The sequence below is a fragment of the Cannabis sativa genome, chromosome 4 (genome assembly GCF_029168945.1).
Source record: "Cannabis sativa cultivar Pink pepper isolate KNU-18-1 chromosome 4, ASM2916894v1, whole genome shotgun sequence".
Lineage (NCBI taxonomy): Eukaryota > Viridiplantae > Streptophyta > Magnoliopsida > Rosales > Cannabaceae > Cannabis > Cannabis sativa.
In genome coordinates, this window is record NC_083604.1 from 61,861,711 (window position 1) to 61,879,210 (window position 17,500).

General features: G+C 30.6%; 2 protein-coding genes and 1 pseudogene across 2 annotated transcripts in view; all 3 read right to left on the reverse strand.

The window, feature by feature from the left end:
• The window catches only part of LOC133037460 (NAD(P)H-quinone oxidoreductase subunit 6, chloroplastic), a 12,248-nt gene extending 4,382 nt beyond the window's left edge, over positions 1 to 7,866 (reverse strand). The window contains exon 1 of the mRNA XM_061114852.1: positions 1 to 7,866. This exon is cut by the window's left edge and continues 4,382 nt beyond it. Coding sequence (XP_060970835.1) covers positions 7,297 to 7,866 — 570 coding nt within the window. The 3' untranslated portion in view covers positions 1 to 7,296.
• LOC133037464 (NAD(P)H-quinone oxidoreductase subunit H, chloroplastic-like) overlaps positions 1 to 12,060 on the reverse strand; it is a 16,442-nt pseudogene extending 4,382 nt beyond the window's left edge.
• LOC133037454 (protein TIC 214-like) overlaps positions 9,230 to 17,500 on the reverse strand; it is a 14,212-nt gene continuing 5,941 nt past the window's right edge. Inside the window, exon 1 of the mRNA XM_061114847.1 lies at positions 9,230 to 17,500. This exon is cut by the window's right edge and continues 5,941 nt beyond it. Coding sequence (XP_060970830.1) covers positions 12,868 to 17,500 — 4,633 coding nt within the window. The 3' untranslated portion in view covers positions 9,230 to 12,867.

Here is a 17,500-nt window from a genome sequence, read left to right on the forward strand (position 1 = left end):
TGCTATAAGAATTCCCAACGAAGCTATACTGACTGAAAAGGTTGCATTTGTTAGAAATTCATACCAATTCCAATCCATCAAATTTTCTTCCTTTTGATGTAAAAGATTTATAGACGGAGTTAACAATTTTGATAATATATCCAATTGCATTCCTTCTTGATTGAGTTGAGTGAACAAAGGAATTCCTATAACTCCAATGAACAAAGTAAATATACCCAATACAAGCATAGGAAATAGCATAGTATTGTCTGACTCATGAGGATACGAAAAAGTGTTTTTAGTACCAAAATTTGGAATAGTAATAAAAGGCGCCACCATACTTCTTTCATTCCTATTAATACAATATTTCTTTTTATAAAAAAAAGAAGTCTTTTCATTATTTTTCATTGTTAATAAAGGTACTAAGCGAAAATTTGTTTTAATCTTCTTTTGCCCTTCGCTACCCCATAAAGATATTGAATAGACCAAACTATTTTTTTTGCCACTGTAAGTTTGAAACTGAACATTTAAATGGCCCTCAAAAGTTAGTAAATAAATCCGAAACATATAAAATGCGGTTAATCCCGCTGTGGAACAAGCTATTATTGCAAAAATGGGTGAATACAACCAACTATCAGTAAGAATTTCATCTTTTGACCAAAAACAGCCAAGAGGTGGAATACCACAAAGAGAAAGGGTACCTAATAAAAAAGATGTTTTTGTAATTGGTACGTGTTTTCTTAAACCCCCCATAAGAACCAGATTCTGGCTTTTATTTGGGGAATATCCAACAATAGTTTCCATTGAATGAATAATGGATCCAGATCCTAAAAACAACAGCGCTTTAGAATAAGCGTGAGTAATCAAATGAAACAAAGCAGTTCGATAAGACCCCATACCTAGAGCCAGCATCATATAACCCAATTGAGACATTGTAGAATACGCTAAACCTCTCTTAATATCTTTTTGAGCAAGAGCTAAAGTAGCGCCGAAAAATAATGTTATTATACCTATCAAAGCTATTATATTCATTATGTAAGGTATAACTATGAAAAGCGGAAGTAGCCGAGCTACAAGAAAAATTCCGGCTGCGACCATAGTAGCTGCATGTATAAGAGCTGAGATAGGGGTGGGTCCTTCCATAGCATCAGGTAACCATACATGAAGAGGAAATTGGGCAGATTTAGCAATTGCACCAGAAAATAATAGAAAGGCACACAAAGTAACAAATAAAAAATTTACTTGATTATTAGAAACCAAGTCATTGAATATTTGAAACAAATCCCGAAATTCTAAACTTCCCGTTATCCAATAAAAACCTAAAATTCCTAATAATAAACCAAAATCCCCCACGCGATTAGTTATAAACGCTTTTTGACAAGCATTCGCCGCAGTAGGTCGTGTGAACCAAAAACCTATTAATAAATACGAACACATTCCAACCAATTCCCAAAAAAAATAAATTTGTATCATATTCGAACTAGTAACTAATCCCACCATTGAAGTATTGAAAAAACTCATATAAGCAAAAAATCTCAAATATCCCTGATCATGAGACATATAATTGTCACTATAAATAAGAACCATAATTCCAACAGTCGTAATTAAGATTAACATAATAGAAGTAAGCGGGTCAACCAAATATCCAACTTCTAACGAAAAGTCATTATTTATAGTCCAAGACCATATAGATAGATAAATAGAAGGGTTATTTATTTGTTGAATAGATAGATAGATTGAAAAAACCATAACTATACTTAACAATAAAACACTAGGAAAAACCCACATACGGCGCAAATTTTTTGTTGCCGTTGGAAATAGTAGGAGTCCTACTCCGATTAATATCGGAACTGGAAGTGGAATAAAAGGTATAATCCATGAATACTGATATGTAGATTCCATAAAAATAAATAAATTTTTTTATCTTAATTAAATTAATTTTTTCTGATTTACCGGTTATTATTTCTTTTGAAATGAAAGGAATCAGTTAATAAAAAATAAAAATATACAATATATAGAATTTTCTAGTCTAAATATAGAATTTTCTAGTCTAAATGATTCTGAATCTTTTTCAACTCTTTGAAATATTATATTTTCAACTCTTTGAAATATTATATTGAAAAAGTAAGAGGTTAAAATAGGTCAAATGATATGATTCCTTTTTTTAATTGAAAAAAAAAAGAATTGAAAAAAAAAAGTACTTAAAATTATATTAATTATATTAAAATATATTAAAATTCACGAATTAAATATTTCATTCTAATTTTTGAATGGCAGTTCCAAAAAAACGTACTTCTATATCAAAAAAGCGGATTCGTAAAAATATTTGGAAAAAGAAAGGATATTGGGCAGCATTAAAAGCTTTTTCTTTAGGTAAATCTCTTTCTACAAGAAATTCAAAAAGTTTCTTTTATACGCCAAATAAATAATACAAAATTGGCATAATCTTTGTTGTTCTGACTCGAAAAAAAAAAATAAGCATAATTTTTAATTTACAACTCGAAAACTTCGAAAGACATTAGAAAAAAATTCTAAGAATTATAATAATACTTCACTTTATTTATATATTTATTCCTTTCCTTTTAAAATAGAATAAAAAAAAAAACGACAAATTCTATTAGATAGAAATCTATAAAAAAATATAAAAACTAAAAAAAAAATATATGTTCAAAGATTTCTAAAAGGACAAATTTATATTCTATTTATATTCTTTAATGTTTTATGTTTTGTTTTGAACTGATCAACAACAATATAATATTAAATTCAATTTGTTTCCTTTTTTATAAAAAAAACTAAGAATTCCTTTGTCTACTCTTTTGAATATGCTTTCTCATTTTTAGGATGGGGAAAATAAGAATCCCCATCAATTCGATAATAAAAATAAAAATGATTTCTCTTTTATTTATATTATTTTTCTATTATTTTATACTATTTAAATTTTAAATATTTCTTAGACTAACATAGAAATTAGAGTATAGAAGAGCATATATATATAATTTGTAGTCAAAACTAATAGGTCGTTGAAACTCATTAATAAAGAACGTTTTTGATGCTATCTATGAATTAAAGTCATAACTATCAAGTAAATTATAACAATTAGATTCTATTCAAGTATAAAATAAGAAATTTTTAAAAACACCATTGTTAAATTAAATAAAAGGACCCTCAAAGAAAAAATATACCAAGTGGACGATTGAATAAAAATAGGTTGTTAGGTTATTATGATTTCGAACAAGCCGCTATGGTGAAATCGGTAGACACGCTGCTCTTAGGAAGCAGTGCTAGAGCATCTCGGTTCGAGTCCGAGTAGCGGCATGGCATTTTCTAAAAAGTACAAAAGGAAATCCTATACTGAATTCAATTCCCGATTTCTATTATTATCCTATAATTGAGAAACTTTTTTATGATATTTTCAACTTTCGAGCATATATTACTTCATATATCCTTTTCGGTCGTTTCAATTGTAATTACAATTCAATTGATAACCTTGTTAGTCGATGAAATCATAGGACTATATGATTCCTCCGAAAAAGGGATGATAGCTACTTTTTGCTGTATAACAGGATTATTAGTTACTCGTTGGATTTATTGGGGACATTTACCATTAAGTAATTTATATGAATCATTAATCTTTCTTTCATGGAGTTTCTCCATTATTTATATGGTTCCGCTTTTTAAAAAATATAAAAACTATTTCAATTTAAACGTAATAACCGCGCCGAGTGTTAATTTTACCCAAGGTTTTGCTACTTCGGGTCTTTTAAATGAAATGAATCAATCCGAAATATTAGTACCCGCTCTTCAATCCCATTGGTTAATGATGCACGTAAGTATGATGGTATTGAGCTATGCAGCTCTTTTATGCGGATCATTATTATCACTAGCTCTTCTAGTCATTACATTTCGAAAATTCATAAGAATTCTTAGTCAAAGTAATAATTTAGTAAATGAGTCTTTTTCTTGGAGCGAGATTGAATACGTGAGAGAAAAAAAAAATATTTTACAAAAGACTTCTTTTCTTTCTTCTAGGAATTATTACAGGTTTCAATTGGTTCAACAATTGGATCTTTGGAGTTATCGTATTATTAGTCTAGGGTTTATCTTTTTAACCATAGGTATTCTTTCAGGCGCAGTATGGGCTAATGAAGCATGGGGATCCTATTGGAATTGGGATCCAAAGGAGACTTGGGCATTTATTACTTGGACCGTATTTGCAATTTATTTACATACTAGAACAAATAAAAATTTTGAAAGTGTAAATTCCGCAATTGTAGCCTCAATAGGTTTTCTTATAATTTGGGTATGTTATTTTGGGGTTAATTTATTAGGAATAGGGTTGCATAGTTATGGTTTATTTCCTAACTGAAGAAAGGACTTGACAAATACAAAATAAACATAGGACGGAATAAGTGTATATACGAAAACTTGGTGTAATCCAGTGCGAACCCGAACCCTTTAATGGAAATGAAGTAATTCAAAGAGTTCGCGCTGGATTACATACCTGATTAGAATAGAATTTCTATTTATTTTATTCAAACTTAAGCGAAGAATAAAGAACTTATTTTAAAGTGTACAAAACCAACAAACTTTTTTAAATTTTCAAAAAAACTATGGATAAAAATAATTAGATAAAAGAGCTTCGACTTTATCGACGGATAGTGAAAAAACGAAATCCGGATAAATACCAATAGCTATTATAGGTAATAAAATACAGATCGAAACAAATAATTCTCGCGGTCCAGAATCAACAAAATAAGAGTTTGGTGCATTAAAAAGCCTATATCCATAGAACATCTGTCGTAACATAGATAATGAATAAATAGGAGTTAATATGATTCCAATTGCCATTACAAAAGTAATGAATATTTTTGTCATTAAAAGAAATTTTTGGCTAGTAAGTATTCCTAAAAATACTATAAATTCTGCAATAAAACCGCTCATGCCCGGTAATGCAAGAGAAGCCATTGATAAGATACTGAAAGTTGTAAATATTTTTGGAATTGTGATAGCCATTCCGCCCATTTCATCGAGATAAACAAGACGTATTCTATCATAACTCGTTCCTGCCAAGAAAAAAAGCGCGGCGCCAATAAAGCCGTGAGATATTATTTGTAAAATGGCTCCGTTGAGTCCTGCATCGCTTATAGAACTAAGTCCGATAATTATGAAACCCATATGAGATACAGAGGAATAAGCTATTCTTTTTTTTAAATTACGCTGCCCTGGGGATGTTAAAGCTGCATAGATTATTTGAATTGTGCCGACTATGATTAACCAAGGAGAAAATATAGAATGGGCGTGGGGTAATAATTCCATATTGAATCGAACCAATCCATACGCCCCCATCTTTAATAAGATTCCAGCTAGAAGCATACAAGTACTGTAATGTGCCTCTCCATGAGTGTCCGGTAACCATGTATGTAAGGGTATAATCGGCAATTTGACAGCAAAAGCAATAAAAAATCCAATATAGAATAGCATTTCGAGTGCTACAGGATACGATTGATTAGCTGATGTTTCAAAATTTAATGTTGGTTCATTAGAACCATATAAACAAACACCTAGAATTCCCATTAATAAAAAAGCGGAACTTCCTGCAGTATACAAAATAAATTTTGTAGCTGAATACAAACGTTTCTTTCCTCCCCACATAGATAGAAGTAGATAAACTGGAATTAATTCTAATTCCCACATGATGAAAAAAAGTAAAAGATCTTGAGAAGAAAAAGGTCCTATTTGACCGCTATACATTGCTAACATCAGAAAATGGAATAATCGGCACTCTCGAGTAACTGGCCGAGCCGCTAAGGTAGCTAAAGTCGTGATAAACCCCGTCAACAAAATGGGTCCTATAGAAATTCCATCTATTCCCAACCTCCAAGAAAAATTAAAAAAATCGATCCATTTATAATCCTCTGTGAGTTGGATTAATGGATCGTCCAATTGGAAAAAATAACCGAATGCATAGGTTATTAGAAGGAGTTCTAATATACATATACAAAGAGTATACCACCTAATTACCTTATTGCCTCTATGGGGAAGAAAGAAAATTAGGGAACCCGCAAATATTGGAAAAACTACAATTATCGTTAACCAAGGAAAATAATTCATGGTAAAAACAAGATACACTTGGACCAGAAAAATAGACTAGAAAAACCCGTTCTCAAAAAAAATATATTATTTTGAGCGCGGGTTTTTGTCGATAAAAGTAAAAAAAAAAAAAAGAATTGTATTCAAGCCAGTAGGGCTTTTTTGAACGTATTAATAAGCTAGACCCATGCTTCGAGTTGTTTCATGCCACAAATAAACTCGAACACTCAAGAAATCCGTCGGGCAGGCGGATTCACATCTCTTACAACCCACACAGTCCTCTGTTCTTGGAGCAGAAGCAATTTGCTTAGCTTTACACCCGTCCCAAGGTATCATTTCTAATACATCTGTGGGGCAGGCTCGGACACATTGAGTACACCCTATACACGTATCATAAATCTTTACTGAATGTGACATTGGATTTATAATTGTTTTTAATCAGAAATTTTCGATCTAGTAAATTTCTTTTTTTGAAATGAATCATATATTTAGATACCAGATGAATCAATGATTTACATTTACCAGAATTATTCTAATCAATCTACTTCCAGACCGAGTCATGTGATAGAGCTAAGATCCTTTGATTTCTTATATTTTCGCAAACATGATCATACATTATGTATAATACACACTAATTAGAATTTAGGAATATTCTAATTTCTATGGTTAATACTACGGATCAGTGATACTACTTATTCAACAAATTCGATTGGTTGATACGAGTTGATTTTCTGTTACGATAAATTGACGAAACAATAGCTGGTCCAATAGCTGCTTCAGCCGCTGCAATGGCTATAACAAAAATGGAGAAAATATTTCCTTTTAATTGGCGACTATCAAAAAAATCCGAAAATGTTACGAAATTCATATTAACCGCATTCAGTATAAGTTCAAGACACATAAGAGCTCTAACCATATTTCGGCTGGTGATCAATCCATAGATACCGATAGAAAATAAGTAGGCACTCAAAACAAGTACATGTTCGAGCATCATTGACCAACTCCTTATCAATTTTAATTCATTTCAATAGACTATGACCAAGAATGCAAGGGATTCGATTGACTAGAATAGAAAAAGTACGGAACAAAGAAATATATTGGTAATAGATCAAATAAAAATTTCTATTTTAGACATATTGAAGGAAAAAACTGAATGGGATAACAAATAAATGTGATAACAGAGAATTCCGTTTTATTTTGATTGCTGTTGCTAATTTTAGAGATTTTTTACTGGCGCGCCACGGCAATTGCCCCTATCAAAGCAACTAAAAGAATTATCGAAATGAATTCAAACGGAAGAAAAAAATCTGTTGATAAATGAATTCCAATTTGTTGACTATTACTTAGCAAATCGTGCTCTATAATCTGGTTTGATCTTGTAGTCCAAATAATCCCGTACCATGACGTATCTGTAATAGTAGTCATTAGTAAACCAAAAATACTTGTACAAACCAGCAAAGTAACCCCATCCCCAAGGGTCAAAAGATGAAAATCTTTGTAATATTCTGAACCATTCATGAACATCACAGCAAATAGAATTAAAACATTTATAGCCCCCACGTAAATAAGGAGTTGTGCAGCAGCTACAAAATACGAATTTAATAGAATATAAAATAATGATATACAAACAAGAACAAATCCCAACGAAAAGGCAGAATAAATTGGGTTGGTAAATAATACTACTCCTATACTTCCTAAGATAAGACCTAAGCCCAGAAAGACTAAAAGAAAATCATGTATTGGTCCAGGCAAATCCATTCTATGTAAAATAAGAGAAAAAATCGAAATGTTTTTCATGACCCTATTGAGACCAGACCAGAAAAAATGGTTGATAATTCATAAAAAATTTCTATAGGACTTCAAAATTTTTCTTTAATCATTAATCAAGGGATTTACTTTTTTTAATTTGGGGCGAATTAAAAATTGTTCGAATTGTATAATCGTCAAGTACTGATATTGGTAAACGACCCAGGGCAATTTGATTATAATTCAATTCGTGACGATCATAAGTGGAAAGTTCGTATTCTTCAGTCATTGATAAACAATTTGTTGGACAATACTCAACACAGTTACCACAAAATATACAGATTCCGAAATCAATGCTGTAATTAAGTAATCGTTTCTTACGAATATCGGTTTCAAATTTCCAATCAATGACGGGGAGATCTATAGGACATACACGAACACAGACTTCACAAGCAATACATTTATCAAATTCAAAATGGATTCGACCGCGGAAACGTTCCACGGCAATTGCCTTTTCATAAGGATATTGAATAGTTATAGGTAAACGATTTACGTGCGATAAGGTAATCATGAAACTTTGACCAATGTACCTTGCAGCTCGTACTGTTTGTTGGCCATAATTCATGAACCCGGTGACCATAGGGAACATATCGTGAATATATATGAATAATTTTCTGTTTGTTTATTTCTCTTGTTTCATCCAAGTTGGGAATATAGGATATAATATCCGTTTACAGTGAAAAGAGTTGAGAAGACGTTGTTAATAATAGATTACCGAGAGAAATAGGTAAAAGAAATTTCCACCCAAGATTCAATAGTTGGTCCATTCTTAGTCTCGGTAAAGTCCATCTTGTTGTGATAGGAATGAACAAGAACAAATAAGTTTTAGCTAATGTAATAAAGATACCTATTGTTGGTTCAAAAACACCATATGTTTTATTTATTTCAAAAAACTCAGAAACAAATATGTATGGAATAGAGATATTCCAACCGCCCAAGTAAAGAACTGTTACAAATAATGAAGAAACTAATAAGTTGAGATAGGAAGCAACGTAAAATAAACCAAATTTGATCCCCGAGTATTCGGTTTGATAACCTGCTACTAATTCTTCTTCTGCTTCTGGTAAATCAAAAGGTAATCTTTCACATTCTGCTAGCGAAGAAATTATAAAAATGATAAACCCTATAGGTTGACGCCACAAATTCCATCCCCAAAAACCATATTTTGATTGGGCCTCAACTATATCAACTGTACTTGAACTATTAGATAATTATAGTCGATGATACCATCACTGTTCCCATCGCTATTCCAGAACCGTACATGAGATTTTCACCTCATACGGCTCCTTGAGGACCATAAATAAATCTAAGGACCGGATCCCTATTATTTTAGAGTATTTTTTATTTTAGAGTATTTGTTTTTTATCTTGATATCTTTTTAAGATGGATAAGGTCAAAATTTCTCTTACGATCCCAAATTAGACCAATTGAATTCTGTCTGTTTTGCTTTAATAATTATTTCTATTAATTTCAAAAAATAATAAAAAAAATTTAGTACTTCTGAATTGATCTCATCCCTTCTTTAAAAATTTCAACAATCATTTGAATTTGTCTTTGTTGAGTAATAATTTAATTCTTCAATCAAATACTCATTGTAAAAATCTCAATAACCCGGCTTTTTCACTTACGAAAATTCTATATTAATTCATAACGTATGATATGAATTCTATCTATATGAATATGAATTCTCCATATATGAATATGGATAGAGAAAGGAAAGAATAAAAGTAGAATAGAAAGAAAGACTAAAAAAAAATCCTTTTTCTACTGTAATTATATTCCTTTCTCTTTTTTTTTTCGTTTCTATTCTTCTTTCTTCTGAGAAAAGAAAAAGGGGACTTACAAAATAAAGATAAAGGATTATTTCGTTTCCAACAGTCATCTATTTAATCGATGGATAGGAGCATACTCTGGATCGGAATCGTGGGGAGTACTGCTTGATCATTTCTACCAACTTAAAGCCCCAATTCATATTCTTTGTATATTATGCAGAAATATTCTTTTACATAATCTCCATTACAAATCCTTTGTGTATCTTGGTGTTTCTAATCATCCACTCGTTTTTGTTCAATCATTTGTTTGTGTTAAGGTAATACATGTATGATAATACATATAAACGAGAGTGAAAACGCAATATGGTTGATCTTTTGAGCCCGCTTCAAGTTAGGATAACTAATCGCCTAATCTTGGGGTAAACGCTTTCTTCTGCTTTTGTTTATTTCCGCTGAACTTTCTAACTCTTATACATAGAAAATGAGACTCAATTTTTTTACTGCGTTATATATATAAGCAGTTTTCTTTCACTCATATAACTATCTGATTTAGTTCATCTATTCGAATAATGAATAAAAAAATGAAGATATTTTCTCCATTCAGTCCACCCCTTTCCTAGAAAGAAAGAAATAACGAGGAAGAAATAGAGAACAATTTATGTCTTAACGAATCGCACGTAGAGATATTGATAACACACATAAAGTTAATGGTATTTCATAACTAATCGATTGAGCAGCAGCTCGTAGACCACCTAAAAAAGAATATTTATTATTTGACCCGTATCCTGACATAAGAAGGCCTATGGGAGCAATACTTGAAATGGCAATCCATAAAAAAACACCGATATTCAGATCCGCTAAAACAAGGTGAGATCCAAAAGGAACTACTGAATAGCTTAATAAAATGGATATGACTGCTATGGATGGGCCAATACTGAATAAACGAGTATCTCCTCTAGATGGAAATAGATTTTCTTTGAAAAGGAGTTTTGCCCCATCTGCTAAAGCTTGAAGAACCCCCCAAGGTCCGGCATATTCAGGTCCAATACGTTGTTGTATCCCTGCCGATATTTCTCTTTCTAACCATACAATTACCAGTACACCTATAGTGATTCCCAATACAAGAGTAAAAGTAGGAATAAGTATCCATATAATTCCAGAGGTCTCTTTTAAAAATTCCAATCTAGAAAAAGAATTGATATCTTGTATTTCTGTTGTATCAATTATCATTTCAACGATCAACCTCTCCCATAATGATATCTATGCTACCTAGTATTGTCATAATATCAGCCAATTTCATTCTTTTAACTAACTGAGGAAGAATTTGCAAATTGATAAAACCCGGCGGGCGGATTTTCCATCTCCAAGGAAAACCACTCTGATCCCCTATCAGAAAAATTCCCAATTCTCCCTTTGGGGCTTCGACTCTCACATAGAGTTCTTGTTTTGGCAATTCAAATGTAGGAGAAGGTTTTTTACTAATAAATCGATAGTCAAAATCATTCCATTCTGGCTTCCTTTCTCTATCAACGTCTCGGATTTCTAAATTCTCATATGGCCCCCCTGGAATTCCTTCTAAAGCCTGCTGAATAATTTTTATGGATTCTGTCATTTCACCAATTCGGACTAGATACCGAGCTAACGAATCGCCTTCTTTTTGCCACTGTACTTCCCAATCAAATTCATCGTAACATTCATAATGATCAACTTTACGAAGATCCCATTGTATTCCAGAAGCTCGCAGCATTGGGCCTGATAAACCCCAATTTATTACGTCCTCTCTCCCAATAATGCCTACTCCTTCAACTCGTTCTAAAAAAATAGGATTTCGTGTAATAAGTTTTTGATATTCAGTAACTCCTGTTAAAAAATAATCGCAAAAATCTAAACATTTATCTATCCAGCCATGAGGTAAATCAGCCGCTACTCCTCCGATACGAAAATAATTATGCATCATTCTCATACCGGTGGCAGCTTCAAATAGATCATATACTAATTCTCTTTCTCTGAAAATATAGAAAAAAGGAGTCTGTGCTCCAATATCTGCCATAAAAGGACCGAGCCATAACAGGTGAGAAGCTATACGACTCAACTCCAACATAATTGCTCTGATATAGCTAGCTCTTTTAGGTACTTGGATATTTCCCAACAACTCCGGTCCATTTACGGTTATTGCTTCGGTGAACATAGTAGCTAAATAATCCCAACGCGTTACATAAGGGAGATATTGTATAATTGTTCGGTTTTCCGCAATTTTTTCCATTCCTCGGTGTAAATAGCCTAGTATTGGTTCACAGTCAATAACATCTTCACCGTCGAGAGTAACGATGAGTCGAAGAACGCCGTGCATTGATGGGTGTTGGGGACCCATATTTACTATCATGAGGTCTTTTCTTGTAGCTGGTATATTCATAGGTTTTTCCTCGAATCATTCTTTCATGAATTACTGAAAGCAAAACAAAAATTAGTTCATTCAAATTCAAGATCTAATAAATCAAATAATTCTAAATACCTCTTCCAATTAACGCTTTTTTGATTCCCGAATATCTAACTGATTAATTAATTCTTTATAACGTATTCTATTTTTCTTTGACAAATAAGACAGCATCCTTTGGCGTTTTCCCAAAATTTTACGGAGACCTCTCTGAGATAAATAGTCTTTTCTGTGCAATTCCAAATGTGAAGAAAGTTTTCGTATCCTATTTGTGAGGCTTAGTATTTGAAATACAACAGACCCCTTGTTTTCTTCTTTTTCTTCGTGCGAAATAATCGAGATAAATGACTTTTTTACCATAAAACGAAATCTTCTCCTCTTCTCTCCCCACCAGCCCCATTTTTATGGCTAGATGTTTTTATTGATCAATAATAATAATACTCATTTTTTTGATTTGTCATACACAATAATCTTAATTTTGTTAAAAATTATATCCATTTTAAATTGGATTCGAATAAGTATACAAAAAGAAGGTTTCCGCACTCATAAAAGATAAAAAATTATATCTAAAATTTCAAATAAAACCAATAAAATAAGATTTTTTTATCATTTTAATTTATAAATATTGATTCAATTTATAAATATTGAGAGGTTGTCAAATTAGTATTATCAAGCCGAATGGAATGGAAAACAATCTATAGGTGCATCTTTTTGTCTTCATATATACACTACAGCACAGAAAATAAAGTCAATCTTTATTTCCCTTTTTTCAATACACGGTTTTGGTTAATTTTTAAATTGAGGATACATATGTAGCTTTACCATACTGAAACGACTGCCATTATTGGTATCAAACCAATACCGATTCATACAAGCGAAATCTTCTAATCGATAATTAGGCCAAAGAAAGAACTTTAATTTAATTAGCGTTTTTTTATCTCTTTTGCTTGTATTCAAAACTTTTTTCTTTATCTTATTTTCATTGCAAAATGCTGTATTTCTCGGCATACCTTTTTGATTTCTAGAATTAAAACAAATTAGAATTCTCAATTCTATACGACGTCTAGGGGCTAAAATCGTTTCAGGAACAAACAAATCATAATGGTTTTTGTCTCTATTTTCAGCCATCTTTTGATGTTTTGAAATGACTTCATCAAAATTTTTCTTATCAACCGGTTCCTTTTCTCGGTACCTTTGATTAATCGTGTGTGTACTCTTATGACGCACCGAAATACCTATAGTTTGATATACAATAAACTGCCCTTCATTTTTTATAGATAGACGAACAGGTTCAATAAGTAATATTCCCCTTTTAACCAATTCTGTAAGATTTACATTTTTCTGAATCATTAAAATATCCAGACTCATTTCTCCCCTTTGAATAGAGGCTATTGTAATGTCTCTTGGGTTTATTAATCTAAGTAGTAGACAATATACTTTGATGTTAGCAATCATTTTTGTATTTAAAGAATTATCCCATCTCAATTGAAAAAGCAAATATCTTTTTAGTAAGAAATCAAATCCCGCTTCCATATTGTTCTTGTATTGTTTTTTATTTTTTTTCATCTTTGATAGTGCATAATTTTCTTCAATATCTTTTTCTTGGTTTGACAGAGTTAAGTCCAAATTTTCTTGAACTGTGAATTCTTTTTCTCTTTGATTTTGGTTTTCTAATTCAAGATATTTTTTTTCATTTGAAAATATTGATAGAAAAATATTTCTTTTTTTATTTTCAGCGGTGCTTTTATTTTCCCTAACATTTTCATTAAAATTTAAAAGGAGCGATTTAATTGGTATTGCGCATGGTTTAATCTTATACGAATTATAAAGTATCAAAAATTCCGGGAAAAACCAAAGTTCCAAATTGGATATGGGACAACTTATTATTTCTTCATTTATTCTCATCCAATCAAAAAGTGTTTTTTTTTTTGATGGGTTGATTTCTTGATTTTGATGAAGCGTGGGATAAACAAGACCTTTTTTGTCGATTTTCTCAATTAGTTGATAATTGTTAGACCAAGTTTTAGTATATTTATTACTCTTGGGGTGAGTATCGATATCGACCCAGGCCCCTATATAGATTTTATTTCGAAGACAATAATTGAGAATTGTTAAATCAAAAAATTTTCTATCAGGATTTGTCTTTATATCTATAATATTCTCTTCTACTCGATAATTGTTGATAGGAATATCTATCAACATATTATAAATTTTTTGTTTATTTTTTTTGTAATTATAAAGGACCTCTTGATTATGATTTTCTTGTAATGGAAATTCATAAAAAGATGGGGTCTTCTTATCTTCATAATTAATAAAATTATATGATAAAAGATCATATTTATTTTGTTTTTTAACATTTTTTTTTTGTTTTTCGGAGTTAATTAATAGATTTTTTTCGTTTGAATCAAATTTCTTGAAATGTTTATTTTGAACTATAGAGTTTTTCTTTACTATATTTCGCGATTTTGGGGGTATTAATTTAGACTGAGATAAATCATATTGATAATAACCCTTTAACCAATTTTTCCATTGATTTATTCCATAATTGCTGGGGTTTCTATGTCTTAATTCGGAATTAAAAATTTCCTGCGTTCCAACAAAATAATCCTTTATTCCATTCTTAAGAAAAAAAGATGTTCCCTTATATTGATATTGAAAGACAGATCTTAATTTTGACTTATATAAATTAAAAAAGTGAAAAAAGGGGGGTTGTGATAATTTATAAAAGACATATGCTTGTGACAAATAAGATAAGTCATAAAAAGTCTGTGACTTATTAAGATTAGAAATTGATTTTTTTATAGTCGAAATAAACTGAGTTATATTTGGATTTGTTTCGTTAGTCGAAATAGGGTTTTTATAGGAACTGTATTTATTAAGAATTTTTTTTGTTGATTCAAAAAAATAGAAAAAAACTTGTACATTTATTCTAGGAATATTACTGATAAATAGAAATATATTTATAGATATCCTTTGAATTAAAAGTTGAAAAAAAAAAAAGGATTTACGGATTAGTCGAGCCTTTCTTCTTTTTAATTTTAATGTCTGAAAAATCTTTTTTGGAAATTTCAATCTTTCATCAGCATAACTTATTTCGTTAAAACTAAAAATTTTTTGTGGGTTTATAAATCCCCTTTTGTTGTCTTTTGGAATTTTTTGTATTTGATTTATGATTGTATTTGTTTTATTAGTTAGATCTTGTATTTTTTTTTTTTTCAATGAAAAGGTTGTCCAATTCGTCGATTCAATGTTAATCGATGATTCATCCATTATCTCATTATTAATTATCAAATTTTTTTCTTTTTTTTTTTTACTCAATTCATATATTTCGACTTCTTTCTCTTTCAAGAAAATTAGGTTTATTTTTGAGAGTTCTTTTATTATTTTTTTAAAAAAAAGAATGCTTTGATTTTGAATAACCCCTTCTTTTGTTTCTTTTGAGTTTGTTCTTTCTTTTCTTTCTTTGACAACTCTAAAACATTTCTTTTTCAATTTTATTAATTTTCTTTTGATTTCTTTAAAAATAGGTTCAAAAAATGAAATTTGTTTTCGGGGAGAACCAAAAGGAAGTTCAGTTTCCATCCCCAAAACTGTTAAAAAAGAAAAATCATTTGTTTGTTCTTTCTTTTTGATCGGATTATTAGAAGTTTCTTGTCGCTTAAGCTTAGCTTTGTGCCAAGGTTTCAGACGAAAGGGAAATAGGATCTTTATCTGAATACCGTCTATTAACCAGTTTTTTGGGAATTCATTTTCTGCTAATTGAATGCCGTTATAAGTGCATTTAACATGCGTTTCTCTCTTCCAATCTTTTAAATCCTCAGACCATTCGGGAGATTGAAACAATAGTATACGACCCATATTTTTAACTATTATCAATGAGGGTAATATAATATATTTTCTCAGAATTGATTGGATTACTAACACAAGACTTCTTATTATTTGAACAACTACAATGCTATCCCAGGCTTCGGCTCTTTCTATACGTTCTTCTTCTTTTTTTTTCTCTTCGTTTTTTTTAATCCTTTCGTTTTCTCTTTTTTCTCTATAATCTGAAACTGGAAATTCTTTGTTTTTCCATAACCAATTTTGAATTTTTTTTTTCACCGGCGCGGAAAAAGAAAAAAAAAAATCTTTGTCTATTCTGTCCAAAAAAAGGGGGGAATGACTATTCGCTTGAAAGGATTTCCAAATAAGCGTTTTACGCCTTTGGGCGCGCATCGAGCCTATGATTATGTCTCGACGAAAATCTGATTGTTGTGAAAAACGTATTAAAGAAATTACCTTTGGTTCTTCATAATCGTCGTTATTTTTAATATTTTTAGTAATCTCTTGTGGATTATTAGATGTATTACTAGAAATATTGGTATTTCTTAGGTCATGATTAAAAATCACTACACGTTTGCATTTTCTTGAACGAATTTCAGGAGTTCTTCCTAACATTTCTTCAATTGGGCCGTCGGCGTGTTCAAAACTATTTATTAATTTGTATGACCAACGAGGAACTTTTTTGCGTATTTCTTTTAGTCCAATAGATTCGTTTCGAATTGCTTTATTGTTAGGATCGTTTAGAACTTTATCAAATAGCAATTTTATTTTTTTTTTTTGTCCTTCTGAATTAATTCTCACCTGTTTCTGTTCAGTAAGTAAATAATTTGTTTTAAAATTGAAACTTGATTTTTCAGTAAATTCATTAATTAAGTTCAAGAAAAAAAGAGTTTCTTTTTTAAATAATTTTTTATCAAAATTTTCTAATTTATTTTTTTTTTGTTCAAATTCTAAATAATTTATAATAAGAAAGAGACTATGAATTTTATTTATCCAACTTCTTTCTATGTCCTTTTTTTTGGAAATTTCATTTTGGATTGAAAGTGAAAACAATTTTTTAATTTGTCCACGGTAGGCTCCATTTAAAAAAGGATCATATATTTTCGGTAAATATGTTTTTTTTGTATTTTCATTATACAATCTAGTTCTTTTTTCGAGTCCATCCAGAATAAGGGATTTACTATTTAAAGTTTTGTCTAGAGCCTTGACTCTTTTTATAAATTTGTTGCTTAGGTTTTTTCTTTTTTCTTCATTATTATAGCTCCAATGATTATATAATTCGTTGGAAGAGGGTTTCTCTGTAGTGAACAGAGACACTTTTCTTTGTATCATTTCTAACAAGGTTGACAAACTAGGTGGATACGTAAAAGATATTCTTTCTTTGCCATCACTTTGACATGTATGAAAAAAATATTGTGACATTTCTTTTCTTACAGAATTTTCAAATCTAGCGTTTTTTATATATCGAAATGGACGATTCCATCGTTTAGAGTCGAAAAGAATCGTTACGAGGGGTTTTTCAAATTCAAACCTAAGGAGATCTTTTTTTTCGTTCAATATTTCTAACTTCGAATTTTCTTGATTCCGATCCACA